General features: G+C 35.7%; 1 protein-coding gene across 3 annotated transcripts in view; it reads right to left on the bottom strand.

Moving 5' to 3' along the window:
- Window positions 1-15,906, bottom strand: part of FER (FER tyrosine kinase) — a 468,630-nt gene that overhangs the window by 241,373 nt on the left and 211,351 nt on the right. For all 3 annotated transcript variants that reach the window (XM_063085334.1, XM_063085333.1, XM_063085335.1), the window contains exon 11: window positions 5,490-5,693. In XM_063085334.1, coding sequence (XP_062941404.1) covers window positions 5,490-5,693 — 204 coding nt within the window. The remainder of the gene's footprint in view (window positions 1-5,489; window positions 5,694-15,906) is intronic.

Here is a 15,906-nt window from a genome sequence, read left to right as displayed (position 1 = left end):
AACAGACCTGCTATGAAATATTAGCTTTGATGTTCAAGAATATTTCACACTGAATACATTCATATATTTCTAGGTATGCAATACACTGAGCAAGATCTCTCAGTGTCTCAGCTTATTAACTGGTGAAACAGAGACAATATTTGGATCTCCTCACAGAATAAGTGTGAGGATTGGCTAATCATTACTGTGCAAACCACTTTGCCCACTATATGGCACATGGTACACCCTCAATTATTAAATCACAATACAAATAATAAATCTTGGATTACAAAACTAATTCCAAATCTGGATAAATAAAAAGAAATAATTTCAAAAAAAACTTGAGTATAAATTACATTTTCTCAAAGAATGATTACCTGTAAATAACTTAATTATCCTAGAAAGCATTCTTACATAAAATTGATTATGAAATGAAGGAATGTAAAAGATCACAGAGGTGTACCATGTAATAATAACAACAATAACAATATTTCAACTACACATACTGTTTCTCCCTTTGTCCTCCTCCAGTCTACTCTTAACATGGTCAGGGGACCCTGTTATAACAAATCATTCCATTTCTTTGCTCAAAATTCTCATCTCCTTCAGAATAAAAGCCAAAATTTTTACTGTGGTCTATAAGGCCTCATCTAATCTGCTTCCTATCATTTTTCTTAACTCCCTCTTACCACTTCCCCCCTTGGCTCACTCCCCTCCAGCCACACACATTTCCTTCGTGTTCTCCAGACACGCTATATACACTCCTTCCTCAGAGCCTACTGCTTTCCTGCTTAAATTAATACCTCAGACAGCCATACGGGTAATAGCTCTTTACTTCCTTCCAGTCTTTAATCAAATGTCACCGTTTAGTGAGTCTACTCTGGCCACCCTACATAACATTCAATATCCTTTCTTTCACCCCAACTAAATATCTCATCTTCTTTTCCCTTTTAAATTTTTCCCCTTAGAACTTAGCACTCTATCATTATATATTTTTTACTTACATATATATACATATATATAGTTTGTCTATCTCCCCCTTCGGAATGTGGGCTCATAAGGTGATAAATTATTATATTTGTTTTGTTCATTATAGTAACCCCATGGTCCAGAATAGTGTCTGGCGTATATTGCCTATATCAATAAACAAGTGTGAATGAATGCAATGCAACGACAATGAAGTTAAAAAGACAAATAAGACAACTTAGAAAAGAATACTAGAAGTTCACACATATACTCAAGACATTAAAGTAAATACAACAGTAAATAAAAAGTAATGAGATGAACTTCACACAAAATGAAATCAGCCTCCAATGTCAGTCTCATGTAAAATTCTAATATGCCTCTATAACTAGAGAAGTGTCAAATAAAACAATGGGAATTTCAGTTTCCTTTTCTTAATTTAAGAACAGACTTAGTTTTTAACTTAATTATTTCTTAAAGCAATCATTCTTACATCAGCAAAGTTCTGAGAGTCCGACTTAGTACAAAACTGATTAGCTCATTTTTTTAAAGATGAAGATACTGTAATGGATCTAAAAATGATGCTAAGACTGAGTCATCTCTCCATATCCATGGGTCCCACATCCTTGGATTCAGCCAACCATGGATTGAAAATATTAAAATTAAAAAAATTGTGTCTGTAATGAATATGTTAATTCCTAAACAATACAGTTAACAACTATTTACATAGCAGTCACATTGTATTAGGTACAATAAGTAATCTGGAGAAGATTTAAAATATATGAGAGGATGTGCATAAATTATATGCAAATATTATGGTATTTTATCAGGGACTTGAGCATCCGCAGATTTTGGTATCTGTGGGAGGTACTGGAACCAATCCCGCAAGGATACTGAGAGACAACAGTATAGTATATGCTTATGAAGTCCATCTAAGCAACTAAAAAGTCAAGAACAGTACATTCACTAAAACTGTTAAGGACTTATTTCTTGATACACTCCAAATTCCAAATATGATCTTTTACCTTGTATAGATCGCTATAAATTTTTTGTAACTCAGCTCACCTAAGGTTGGGTTCACATACAACTGATTTTTTTTTTCTACATGGCTTTAACAATAATACGACAGAGAGAATCAGACTAATTTTTAAATAAGAGGCTTCTCTTATGAGCTAAGGTTGCTGCTAATGATCTCTTACATGAATTCTAAAAGAAACAATAAAAAATAGTAGTATAGAATAAATTGCTACAGATTTCTACAAAGATCATTTTGTTGATTGTCATTTACATTACATTTTTAAATGTCAAGTCATATATCATTAAATAAATAAGAAGTATACATAGAAAATATGGTATGACAATTATTCTAAAATAAAAATTATATAGATACATGTGATTAGAATATGTGCAAAAAATCTAAAAGAATATTCACTGAACTCATAAGGTTTTATTATGAAGCATACATTCCCTGATACATATTTTTGAATTTTTACCAAAAACATGCATTACTTTTGTTTTTTAAATATTTACTACATCTAGAATTTGTTTCTGAGTTATCAACATACTACTCAAGAATCAATCATGAATATAGTCAAAAAACATAAAAAAAAGAATTGCACTTTGTTGTGCAAGGAAGTCAGACAAAACAGAATAAGCACACAAAAATGAGAAGATTCAATGAATGTATAATTTGAAATAATATGCCTGAGTAGATCTCCTGAAAAAAATATTGAGGTCCATAGTTCATGATAAGCAGGCTTAAGAAAAAATGAAAGAAGAAAAATGAAATAAAGAAAAATCATTTCTGAAAAGGGCTGAGATGAATAAACAATAAAACAAAAGGCTAAAACACGTCTTCTTGGGAGAATATCTAAAAATGAAAATATAAAATATAAACTTTAGCTTCCTCAAATAAAAATAGCACATTAATAATTATAAATAACTAATTAAACTAGTACACAAGAAATATTGAGGAATTAGGGAAATGACATGAGTACGGTTTTGCTATGGTTTTTCTTAGCTAATTTTTGTTTATTCCTCTAATATTGGCTGAAACCCAACTTCCTTAACTCCTCCAATTACAATGATACTTCTTACAAAGTACATTCATATTTTTTTCTCAAAGTCATCAAACAATGACTTTTAAATTGCCTAATATTTGCATAGCACTTCACATCTTGCAAAGTATAGATTTGTTGATTTGATTCTCACCAAAACTCTATAGGACATTATCCTATAATCCCTAAAACACAGAGCACATAAAGTTCAGGACTGGGACTGAAACCCAAGTTTTCTGACTCAATACCCTTTTCTATTCTCTAAAATCTCATATTACTTTATGTCCTCCTTTCTTAAGAAAGTTGTCACCTCATTTATGCACAGCTTTTATAATATTAATACTGGTATACAAACTCCTTCCTTGGAATATAACAGTACTTATTAAATATGTGTTAATAAATTGCTGCATTTATTGACTCCTCTGAAGCAACAGGTATATGAGGAAGGAAATAGGGTAATTTTATCTCATGGAAGATTCACCCGCACAAAATAAAAAGGAACTAAAAACTCCCCAAACTGTCTATACCACCTTAAACTCCTGTTTTCAACTACCTGAAAAGCTCAACATTATATAGTGAAAGCTCACAGAATAAAATTAGACATTAGAAAACCTGAGGCATTTACTAAAATGCAAGTAAGTGCTCTCATGGTTAACAGAGATATTTGCAAAATTTCAACGACAGAAGGAAGCCAAATAAAACTTTTAAATGTGAACCTGTAATGATGCCTTATTTTTATCATATATTATGCTGTTCATTTTAGCCACATAAAACAAAATGGCAATATTAAAAACAAGTGATGATTTGTAAGTTGACCCTTTCCTTTTTGTTTCTAATAATACTGATTTAAATTCCTAAAACTACCTTTTAAACTAGAAGTAGTAATAAGGTAAATATTTTAGTCTTATTTAGTGTATGACATATTTCAAAAACAGTAACTTTTAGAGCTTAGAAAATAGAAGGAAACATTCAAATAAGTTGTAATTAATTAGTTTATATTTTACTTACAATCTTTCCTTTTATAATTTTCATACCATTTTACAAATATTGCCAACGTGGTCACAAATTCTAATAGTGTAGTTTACCCACATCCATAACTTAAAGGCACATACAAATTACAAAAGAGCTTGCCAAGGAAATAAAAAACAACAATACTATTAGAAACAGTATAGTTTCTAACAGTAAGTTGGATGTATGAAAATGGGCAAACATGATTATCAAGTTGAGGTCTGAATACTATGCAAAGTTAAACAGTTTGAAAATTATAATATATACAGTACTTTAGTAGGCTTACTCCTTTCAACAATCTGAATGGCATCTATTTTAATTAAACTATAGTTACTAGAAGTAAACTTACTAAATGCCACTGATGTGTGCTAATGTTCTAATGTACATTACTAATATACATTACACTGAAGTGTACTAATGTACATTTTTAAACGGCTATTAGATGGTATGTGAATTTCGCCTCAAAAATATATACATCGATATATACATTGACATATAATATATATTATATATAAAATGTATATATATATATAAGTTACCTAAGTTACCTAAAACCCTCTGAGGTTCATCTAACAATAATAATGGCTTAACCCTTCTGTAATGCAACCAGTATCACTCTAGTCTCTGGGCATAAACTTAAATCCTGTGGACAGCCACCTTGAAAACACATGCCATTTGAAATGATGGAGTGAAAAATGACAAACAGAGGCATCAATTCCTTCATATGCCAAAACATTAAAAAATTCTCAGTGGGTAGAGTGAACATTTTGAAACTACTGTTTACCTGTTTAATGCTCAGTAAAGAAAATGTAATATATAAAGCAGTTTAGCAATACCTGTATAAATTTCAAAAAATAAATTAGCATTAGAATAGTAGTATTAATAGATTATTTTTTAAATTGTTCATCAACTTCTAATTATTGTTTATTAATACCAACAAACAACAGCTTATATATAAAGAGGAAAAACCTTTAGTCCTTAGTTGAATTGGTTTTATGATTGACTATCATTGTGTCATTCATTAAGAAATTTCATTATCACTATTCAGTAAAATATCTCTTAAAAATTTCTCATGGCACCATTTTGAAAGCAATTTCAAGGGTCAATTTCAAAAGTATAAATTTTATAAATTTAAGTTTCCCTGGGAAAAATTTTTTTTTAAATTATGATAATCACATTATTTTTAATTTAAAATATCTTTAATGTTCAAGTTTAACTTAACATATTTTAAACAGTTACATACTTAAATTTAATTTATATTTGTAAAAACTATTTTTAATTTAAAATATTTCTACGTACATATTTCCTTAAGCGATTTAACATGTTAGTGAATTTTTAGAGCTCTATATTTAAGAAATTCAGAAAAAATGTGCTAAACTTTAAGTGTTACAGGCATTTATTATAAACCATTCACCACTTAAATACAATTATACCACAATAAACTACATCAAAATATACATACAAACTAAACTGAAAACGTACATCAACAAATTGAATGATAAAGTGTCTCCTTTGTCCATCAGAATATACAGAAAGGACATATTCACCAGGTTTCCCATGACTCTCTCGAACCAAGAAGTCTCCTTGTTGTTTTAACAGCTCTTGTGCCTCTATTCTGGGAATAGCACCATGGTACCAGTCCTGTTCTGCCAGGGGCTTCTCACTTATGGAGATCATATCGGAGAGCTGGAGCAAATATTACACAGAAAAACTAAATTAGAGAAAACACTGATTTTTTTCTGGTAAAATTCACAGCAATTATAAATGCTTCTTACAAATGTTCCTCCCTTTAATTAAACAATTAAAAGTTATATGATGACTCTGAAATTATCATTATTTTTAAAGGAAATAGCACTGGTGCTGAAGTTTAGCACACATACATTTATCCTTCAATACTTTTTCTTCCTATCTATCACACATAGGTACATACGATATTAGTATTTACAACTAGCATTTACAGTCTTATTCACTATATCATAAATAAATCTATATATTAATATTTATCAACCAGAAAAATTATGAAAAATGAGACTTATAAGAGAAATTTATCACAAAACAATGTCATCTTTATTTAAGTTAAAAATTGAGTTATTTCTTTTTATGGAATTAACTCTCAATCGCATAGGCTCTGAGCTGTCCATGTCATTGTTCCAGGAGCATCTGAGGTCTTTCATGCTGACTTCCTGCTGTGCCATACTGTCTTTATCCTCATTCATCTGACTTCCTCAACCATCACCTCTGCTACATGTCTGGTCCTGCTCTTGAAAAGCAATGGGCAGATAAAGCCTTGAGAGAAATAGCATTTGCTGAAAACAACCAACATGCAATTACAAACACATGGCAAAAAAGAATGGAGATTATAAGGCATGAGGAAGACAAAAAAAGCAAATTATCTGTTATTTCAGGAGGCCAAAAATTAATTTCAAAGAGCAGAGATAATTAAGAATTGATTATATTTCCTTGGAATGTTTTTAATTGATGGTAAATGGAATCACACATTTTCTGGTTACAAGTAAAAATTTTATTGTTGTTGTTTTTAATAACCCACATGAACTAAACTGCCCAGATGGTAAGAGTACTTTTTGGGTAAGGTACACTACTGCACACTAACTCTTAAGATTCTCAAAATACAATATGCACAATGCCTCAGGAGAAAGTAATTTATACATTGGGAAAATCAGAACTAATAATAAATGAAAGGGAAATATTCACATATGAGATTTTACACACTAGTATTATGAACTCTGTATAGGACCAAAGCATGGTATCTTTGTAGTAAAAGAAAACCAGTTTTGAACATAGCCTTTATTGTTTTGTACCACTAAAGATGCCCAAAACTTCATTTACAGGCAACAGCTTTGAAGTGTGGAGCAGGAAAAGAACTGATTCTTAGCTGCAAAAGCGAGTCTTGAAACAGGGAACACGGCGCCAGGGCTGCTGTGGATGCAGCCAGGATCCCGGAGGCTGGGGCCGCACTGAAGGCGGCCAGCTGCCCTATTCAGGATTCGAGGTTTCAGGCCGGCATTAAAGAAGATTCCTGGGAGCGCCCGAGGGGCGCTGCGACTGAACAGCCCGAGGCGGCAGCGCCGAGAACACGGAAGGCAACAAACCAGAGACAGAGCGAGCGCCCGACCTGGCACAGCACTGTGAGTGATCCCTGGCACAGCTCTGTTCGGGGGATGGATGCCCACGCGGCTCCCGCCTGCACCACCAGGCCACTCACTGCCCCGGTGCTGCCTCCATTTTCCCAGGTGCGGGCAGCTCCGCCCTGCTCGGCCATCACTGAGCCCATTTGCTTGGCCTGACGCTGGGCTTTCCGGACCCTGCGGGCCGGCCTCCTCTCCCACTCCCTCCGCGGTTCTCTGGCGGGGCTGGGGGTGTGGGGCGTCCCGACCAGTGTTGGGAGGGCTAGGAAGTACGGGCGGGCCGACTGTCACTCCACCACACCCTGGACTCCGGCCCCGGTAAACTTCCTGTTACTGGGAGGCAGATACCATCTCTGCGACCACCAGTTTGGAAAAAAGCCTAACGAATTTCTGGTTGGGAATAGTGTGGTAGGAGAGTTCCCAGGTCCGCTTGAACTTGCCGGAGAGCAGGCTGCAGGCGGGCACTAGACTCGGTTTATACCGGGGGGATACAAAGGTGAACAAGACCCGAGAAAGATCTACACAGTGCTACAAAGGCACCCAGAGAGACCGGTCGTCTGTGCCTAGCAGAAACCTGGTAGACTTCCTGGGCGAGGCGGTGCCGAGCAGGGTCTTGAAGGCCCAGCTGATAGACGAGGGGTGCAGAAGACACACCCCAGCCCAGCACAGTGTGCACAGAGGGGGGAGACGTGCGGCAAGGGAGGCGGAGACTCGACAGAAACCACACACCCGGTGGGGTCGCCACTGCACGATCTAACAGCCTGGGCCAGAGCACACGGAACGGGGAGAAGTCCTGTACAGAAAGTGAAAGCTCAACAGAGATCACACACCCTGTGGTACGTGATCCACCAGCCCAGCAGAGTACAAGCTGACCAGAAAGGTGGATCCCCGGAGAAGCCCAAGACCCGAGGCAACCACACACACAAGACACTAGAGGCCAACTGAGCAGTCACGGCGGGAGCCATACCAAATTGGCAACCACAGCAACATCCTAGTTAGTCATTAGTGTCAAACCGGTGGACTGTGAAACCCCCTGCCACAATGAATAAACACCAAAAAAAAGACACCAGAAATACAAAAAATCAAGAAAGTACACCACCAAAAGTTAATAAATCTCATACTCTAGATCCTATAGAACAAGAAGCCCTTGAAATAACTGACAAGGAATTTCGAGTGATAATTCTAAGGAAACTGAATGAGATACAAGAAAACTCAGCTAGACATCATGATGAAATGAGGAAAAGTATACAGGATCTGAAAGAGGAAACATACAAGGAAATCAATGTCCTGAAAAAAACTGTAGCAGAACTTGCTGAACTGAAGAAGTTATTCAGCGAAATAAAAAACACAATGGAGAGTTTAACCAGCAGGCTTGTGGAAGTTGAAGAGAGAACCTCTGAACTTGAAGATGGGCTGTTTGAAATAACACAAGCAGACAAAAAGAAAGAAAAAAGAATCAAGGACATGGAAGAAAATCTGAGAGAGATATCAGACAACCTCAAGCGCTCAAATATCCGAGTCATGGGTATTCCAGAAGGGGAGGAAAATGGAGATTCCATTGAAAACATATTCAACAAAATAGTGGCAGAAAACTTCCCAGGTATAGGAAAAATCACAGATCTTCAGATCCAGGAAGCTCAACGATCTCCAAAAGTATTCAACCCAAAAAGGCCTTCTCCAAGACATGTCATAGTCAAATTGGCAAAACTCAGAGACAAAGAGAGAATCTTAAAAGCTGCAAGAGAGAAGCGTCAAATCACCTATAAGGGAGCCCCAATCAGGTTAACATCAGACTTTTCATCACAAACCCTAAAAGCTAGAAAGGAATGGGATGATATTTTCAAAATACTAAAAGACAAAGATTGCCAGCCAAGAATACTCTACCCTGCAAGGCTATCCTTCTGAAATGAGGGGCAAATAGTATATTTCTCAGACAAACAAAAACTGCGAGAGTTCACTACCACAAGACCACCCTTACAAGAAATCCTCAAGGGAGTACTGGGTTTGGTTCCTGAAAAATAACGACCACTGCCATAAAAACCTAAGAAAAATCTAAACCCGCTAGTACAATAAAAATGGCATTCATGAAGAGAAAACAAGCTAACAAAAACACTATCTACAACCTAAGGAACCAACAAACAAAGAAACCAAACAGTAAATCAGAAAGCAAGGAACAAAAGACACCTAAGACAACCAAACAACCAATAAAATGCTAGGAATAAATCAACACCTTTCAATAACAACTCTTAATGTTAAAGGCTTAAATTCCCCAATTAAAAGACACAGACTGGCTGACTGGATCAAAAAGCAGGACCCAACTATATGCTGCCTACAAGAGACCCACCTCACCCATAAAGATTCACACAGACTAAGAGTGAAAGGATGGAAAAAGATTTACCATGCAAACAGAAAAGAAAAACGAGCTGGAGTGGCTATTCTTATATCTGACAAAATAGACTTTAAACTAAAAACCATAAAAAGAGACAATGAGGGACACGACTTAATGATAAAAGAACTGATCCATCAAGAAGACATAACAATCATAAATATGTACGCACCCAATGTTGGAGCAGCCAGATTTATAAAACAAACTCTATTAGACCTAAAGAAGGAAATAGACACTAATACCATAATAGCAGGGGACCTGAACACTCCACTGTCAATATTAGACAGATCATCTAGGCAAAGAATCAGTAGAGAAACACAAGATCTAAACAAGACTCTAGACCAATTGGAATTGGCAGATATCTACAGAACATTCCACCCAACAACCTCAGAATATTCATTCTTCTCAGCAGCACATGGATCATTCTCCAGGATAGATCACATATTAGGTCACAAATCAAGTCTCAATAAATTCAAAAAAATTGGAATTATCCCATGTATCTTCTCAGACCACAATGGATTAAAACTAGAAATTAATAACAAACAAAACTCTGGAAACTATACAAACACATGGAAATTAAACAGCATTCTACTTAATGACATATGGGTCCAAGAAGAAATCAAGCAGGAAATCAAAAAGTTTATTGAAACTAATGAAAACAATGATACATCATACCAAAACCTGTGGGATACTGCAAAAGCAGTATTGAGGGGAAAATTTATTGCATTAAATGCTCACTTCAGAAGAATGGAAAGATGGCAAGTGAACAACCTAACACTTCACCTTAAAGAACTAGAAAAACAAGAACAATCCAATCCTAAAGTTAGCAGACGGAAAGAAATCATTAAGATCAGAGCAGAACTGAATGAAATTGAAACCCAAAAAACAATTCAAAAGATCAACGAATCAAAAAGTTGGTTTTTTGAAAAGATAAATAAAATTGACAAACCATTAGCATGGCTAACAAAAAAAAGAAGAGAGAAGACTCAAATAACAAAAATTAGAAATGAAAAAGGCGATATTACAACTGATTCATCTGAAATACAAGGAATCATTCGAGACTACTATAAACAACTATACGCCAACAAATTTGAAAATCTGGAGGAAATGGATAAATTTCTGGACACACACAAGCTCCCAAAACTGAACCATGAAGACGTAGAAAATTTGAACAGACCAATAACAATAAAGGAGATTGAAGCTGTTATCAGAAGGCTCCCAACAAAGAAAAGCCCAGGACCAGATGGATTCACAGCAGAATTTTACCAAACATTCAAAGAGGAATTGACACCGATTCTTTACAAACTATTCCAAAAGATTGAAACGGACGCAAATCTCCCAAACTCATTCTATGAAGCAAACATCATCCTGATACCAAAACCAGGTAAAGATATAACCAAAAAAGAAAACTACAGGCCGATATCCTTGATGAATATAGATGCAAAAATCCTCACTAAAATACTAGCAAACAGAATACAGCAACACATACGAAAAATTATTCATCACGATCAAGTGGGATTCATCCCAGGGATGCAAGGTTGGTTCAACATACGCAAATCAATAAATGTGATACACCATATTAATAAACTCAAACACAATATGATCATCTCTATAGATGCTGAAAAAGCATTTGATAAAGTTCAGCACTCATTCATGACAAAGACCCTCTATAAGTTAGGTATAGAGGGAAAGTATCTCAACATAATTAAAGCCATATATGCCAAACCCACTGCCAATATCATCCTGAATGGGGAAAAGCTGAAAGCTTTTCCTTTAAGAACAGGCACTAGACAAGGATGCCCACTCTCACCACTCCTATTCAACATAGTGTTGGAAGTACTAGCCAGAGCAATCAGAGAAGAGAAGGAAATAAAGGGCATCCAGATTGGAAAAGATGAAGTCAAACTGTCCCTGTTTGCAGATGACATGATCCTATATATCGAACAGCCTAAAACCTCTACAAAAAAACTGTTGGAATTGATAAATGATTTCAGCACAGTAGCAGGATACAAAATCAACACACAAAAATCAGTAGCATTTCTTTTCTCCAATAGTGAACATGCAGAAGGAGAAATCAAGAAAGCTTGCCCATTTACAATAGCCACCAAAAAAATAAAATACTTAGGAATTGAGTTAACCAAGGAGGTGAAAAATCTCTATAATGAGAACTACAAACCACTGCTGAGAGAAATTAGAGAGGATACAAGAAGATGGAAAGATATTCCATGCTCTTGGATTGGAAGAATCAACATAGTGAAAATGTCCATACTACCCAAAGTGATATACAAATTCAATGCAATCCCCATCAAAATTCCAAAGACATTTTTCTCAGAAATGGAAAAAACTATTCAGACATTTATATGGAACAATAAAAGACCACGAATAGCCAAAGCAATGCTCAGCAAAAAAAATAAAGCTGGAGGCATAACACTACCTGACTTTAAGCTATACTACAAAGCTATAATAACCAAAACAGTATGGTACTGGCATAAAAACAGACACACTGACCAATGGAATAGAATAGAGAATCCAGAAATCAACCCACACTCTTACTTCCATCTGATCTTTGACAAAGGCACCAAGCCTATTCACTGGGGAAGGGACTGCCTCTTCAGCAAGTGGTGCTGGGATAACTGGATATCCATATGCAGGAGAATGAAACTAGATCCATACCTCTCACCGTATACTAAAATCAACTCAAAATGGATTAAGGATTTAAATATACACCCTGAGACAATAAAACTTCTTAAAGAAAACATAGGAGAAACACTTCAGGAAATAGGACTGGGCACAGACTTCATGAATACGACCCCAAAAGCACGGGCAACCAAAGGAAAAATAAACAAATGGGATTATATCAAACTAAAAAGCTTCTGCACAGCAAAAGAAACAATTAAAAGAGTTAAAAGACAACCAACAGAGTGGGAGAAAATATTTGCAAAATATACATCTGACAAAGGATTAATATCCAGAATATATAAGGAACTCAAACAACTTTACAAGAAGAAAACAAGCAACCCAATTAAAAAATGGGCAAAAGAGCTAAGTAGGCATTTCTCTAAGGAAGATATCCAAATGGCCAACAGACATATGAAAAAATGCTCAACATCACTCAGCATCCGGGAAATGCAAATCAAAACCACATTGAGATACCATCTAACCCCAGTTAGGATGGCTAAAATCCAAAAGACTATGAACGATAAATGCTGGCGAGGCTGTGGAGAAAAAGGAACTCTCATACATTGTTGGTGGGACTGCAAAATGGTGCAGCCTCTATGGAAAATGGTATGGAGGTTCCTTAAACAATTGCAAATAGATCTACCATACGACCCAGCCATCCCACTGTTGGGAATATACCCAGAGGAATGGAAATCATCAAGTCGAAGGTATACCTGTTCCCCAATGTTCATCACAGCACTCTTTACAATAGCCAAGAGTTGGAACCAGCCCAAATGCCCATCATCAGATGAGTGGATACGGAAAATGTGGTACATCTACACAATGGAATACTACTCAGCTATAAAAACGAATGAAATACTGCCATTTGCAACAACATGGATGGACCTTGAGAGAATTATATTAAGTGAAACAAGTCAGGCACAGAAAGAGAAATACCACATGTTCTCACTTATTGGAGGGAGCTAAAAATTAATATATAAATTCACACACACACATACACACACACACACACACAAACCCGGGGGGGGAAGAAGATATAACAACCACAATTATTTGAAGTTGATACAACAAGCAAACAGAAAGGACATTGTTGGGGGGGAGGGGGGGAGGGAGAAGGGAGGGAGGTTTTGGTGATGGGGAGCAATAATCAGCTACAATGTATATCGACAAAATAAAATTTTAAAAAAAAAATAAAAATAAAAATAAATAAATAAATAAATAAATAAATAAATAAATAAATAAATAAAGTGCTTCCTATTGATTTTGCTAAAAAAAAAAAAAAGAACTAGAAAAACAAGAACAATCCAATCCTAAAGTTAGCAGACGGAAAGAAATCATTAAGATCAGAGCAGAACTGAATGAAATTGAAACCCAAAAAACAATTCAAAAGATCAACGAATCAAAAAGTTGGTTTTTTGAAAAGATAAATAAAATTGACAAACCATTAGCATGGCTAACAAAAAAAAGAAGAGAGAAGACTCAAATAACAAAAATTAGAAATGAAAAAGGCGATATTACAACTGATTCATCTGAAATACAAGGAATCATTCGAGACTACTATAAACAACTATACGCCAACAAATTTGAAAATCTGGAGGAAATGGATAAATTTCTGGACACACACAAGCTCCCAAAACTGAACCGTGAAGACGCAGAAAATTTGAACAGACCAATAACAATAAAGGAGATTGAAGCTGTTATCAGAAGGCTCCCAACAAAGAAAAGCCCAGGACCAGATGGATTCACAGCAGAATTTTACCAAACATTCAAAGAGGAATTGACACCGATTCTTTACAAACTATTCCAAAAGATTGAAACGGACGCAAATCTCCCAAACTCATTCTATGAAGCAAACATCATCCTGATACCAAAACCAGGTAAAGATATAACCAAAAAAGAAAACTACAGGCCGATATCCTTGATGAATATAGATGCAAAAATCCTCACTAAAATACTAGCAAACAGAATACAGCAACACATACGAAAAATTATTCATCACGATCAAGTGGGATTCATCCCAGGGATGCAAGGTTGGTTCAACATACGCAAATCAATAAATGTGATACACCATATTAATAAACTCAAACACAATATGATCATCTCTATAGATGCTGAAAAAGCATTTGATAAAGTTCAGCACTCATTCATGACAAAGACCCTCTATAAGTTAGGTATAGAGGGAAAGTATCTCAACATAATTAAAGCCATATATGCCAAACCCACTGCCAATATCATCCTGAATGGGGAAAAGCTGAAAGCTTTTCCTTTAAGAACAGGCACTAGACAAGGATGCCCACTCTCACCACTTCTATTCAACATAGTGTTGGAAGTACTAGCCAGAACAATCAGAGAAGAGAAGGAAATAAAGGGCATCCAGATTGGAAAAGATGAAGTCAAACTGTCCCTGTTTGCAGATGACATGATCCTATATATCGAACAGCCTAAAACCTCTACAAAAAAACTGTTGGAATTGATAAATGATTTCAGCACAGTAGCAGGATACAAAATCAACACACAAAAATCAGTAGCATTTCTTTTCTCCAATAGTGAACATGCAGAAGGAGAAATCAAGAAAGCCTGCCCATTTACAATAGCCACCAAAAAAATAAAATACTTAGGAATTGAGTTAACCAAGGAGGTGAAAAATCTCTATAATGAGAACTACAAACCACTGCTGAGAGAAATTAGAGAGGATACAAGAAGATGGAAAGATATTCCATGCTCTTGGATTGGAAGAATCAACATAGTGAAAATGTCCATACTACCCAAAGTGATATACAAATTCAATGCAATCCCCATCAAAATTCCAAAGACATTTTTTCTCAGAAATGGAAAAAACTATTCAGACATTTATATGGAACAATAAAAGACCACGAATAGCCAAAGCAATGCTGAGCAAAAAAAATAAAGCTGGAGGCATAACACTACCTGACTTTAAGCTATACTACAAAGCTATAATAACCAAAACAGTATGGTACTGGCATAAAAACAGACACACTGACCAATGGAATAGAATAGAGAATCCAGAAATCAACCCACACACTTACTGCCATCTCATCTTTGACAAAGGCACCAAGCCTATTCACTGGGGAAGGGACTGCCTCTTCAGCAAGTGGTGCTGGGATAACTGGATATCCATATGCAGGAGAATGAAACTAGATCCATACCTCTCACCGTATACTAAAATCAACTCAAAATGGATTAAGGATTTAAATATACACCCTGAGACAATAAAACTTCTTAAAGAAAACATAGGAGAAACACTTCAGGAAATAGGACTGGGCACAGACTTCATGAATACGACCCCAAAAGCACGGGCAACCAAAGGAAAAATAAACAAATGGGATTATATCAAACTAAAAAGCTTCTGGACAGCAAAAGAAACAATTAAAAGAGTTAAAATACAACCATCAGAGTGGGAGAAAATATTTCCAAAATATACATCTGACAAAGGATTAATATCCAGAATATATAAGGAACTCAAACCACTGTACAAGAAGAAAACAAGCAACCCAATTAAAAAATGGGCAAAAGAGCTAAGTAGGCATTTCTCTAAGGAAGATATCCAAATGGCCAACAGACATATGAAAAAATGCTCAACATCACTCAGCATCCGGGAAATGCAAATCAGAACCACATTGAGATACCATCTAACCCCAGTTAGGATGGCTAAAATCCAAAAGACTAT

Source organism: Cynocephalus volans, chromosome 2 (assembly GCF_027409185.1).
Source record: "Cynocephalus volans isolate mCynVol1 chromosome 2, mCynVol1.pri, whole genome shotgun sequence".
Classification (NCBI taxonomy): Eukaryota; Metazoa; Chordata; class Mammalia; order Dermoptera; family Cynocephalidae; genus Cynocephalus; species Cynocephalus volans.
Note: the sequence above shows the minus strand (reverse complement) of the source record. Positions and strands in the feature narration are given on the sequence as shown.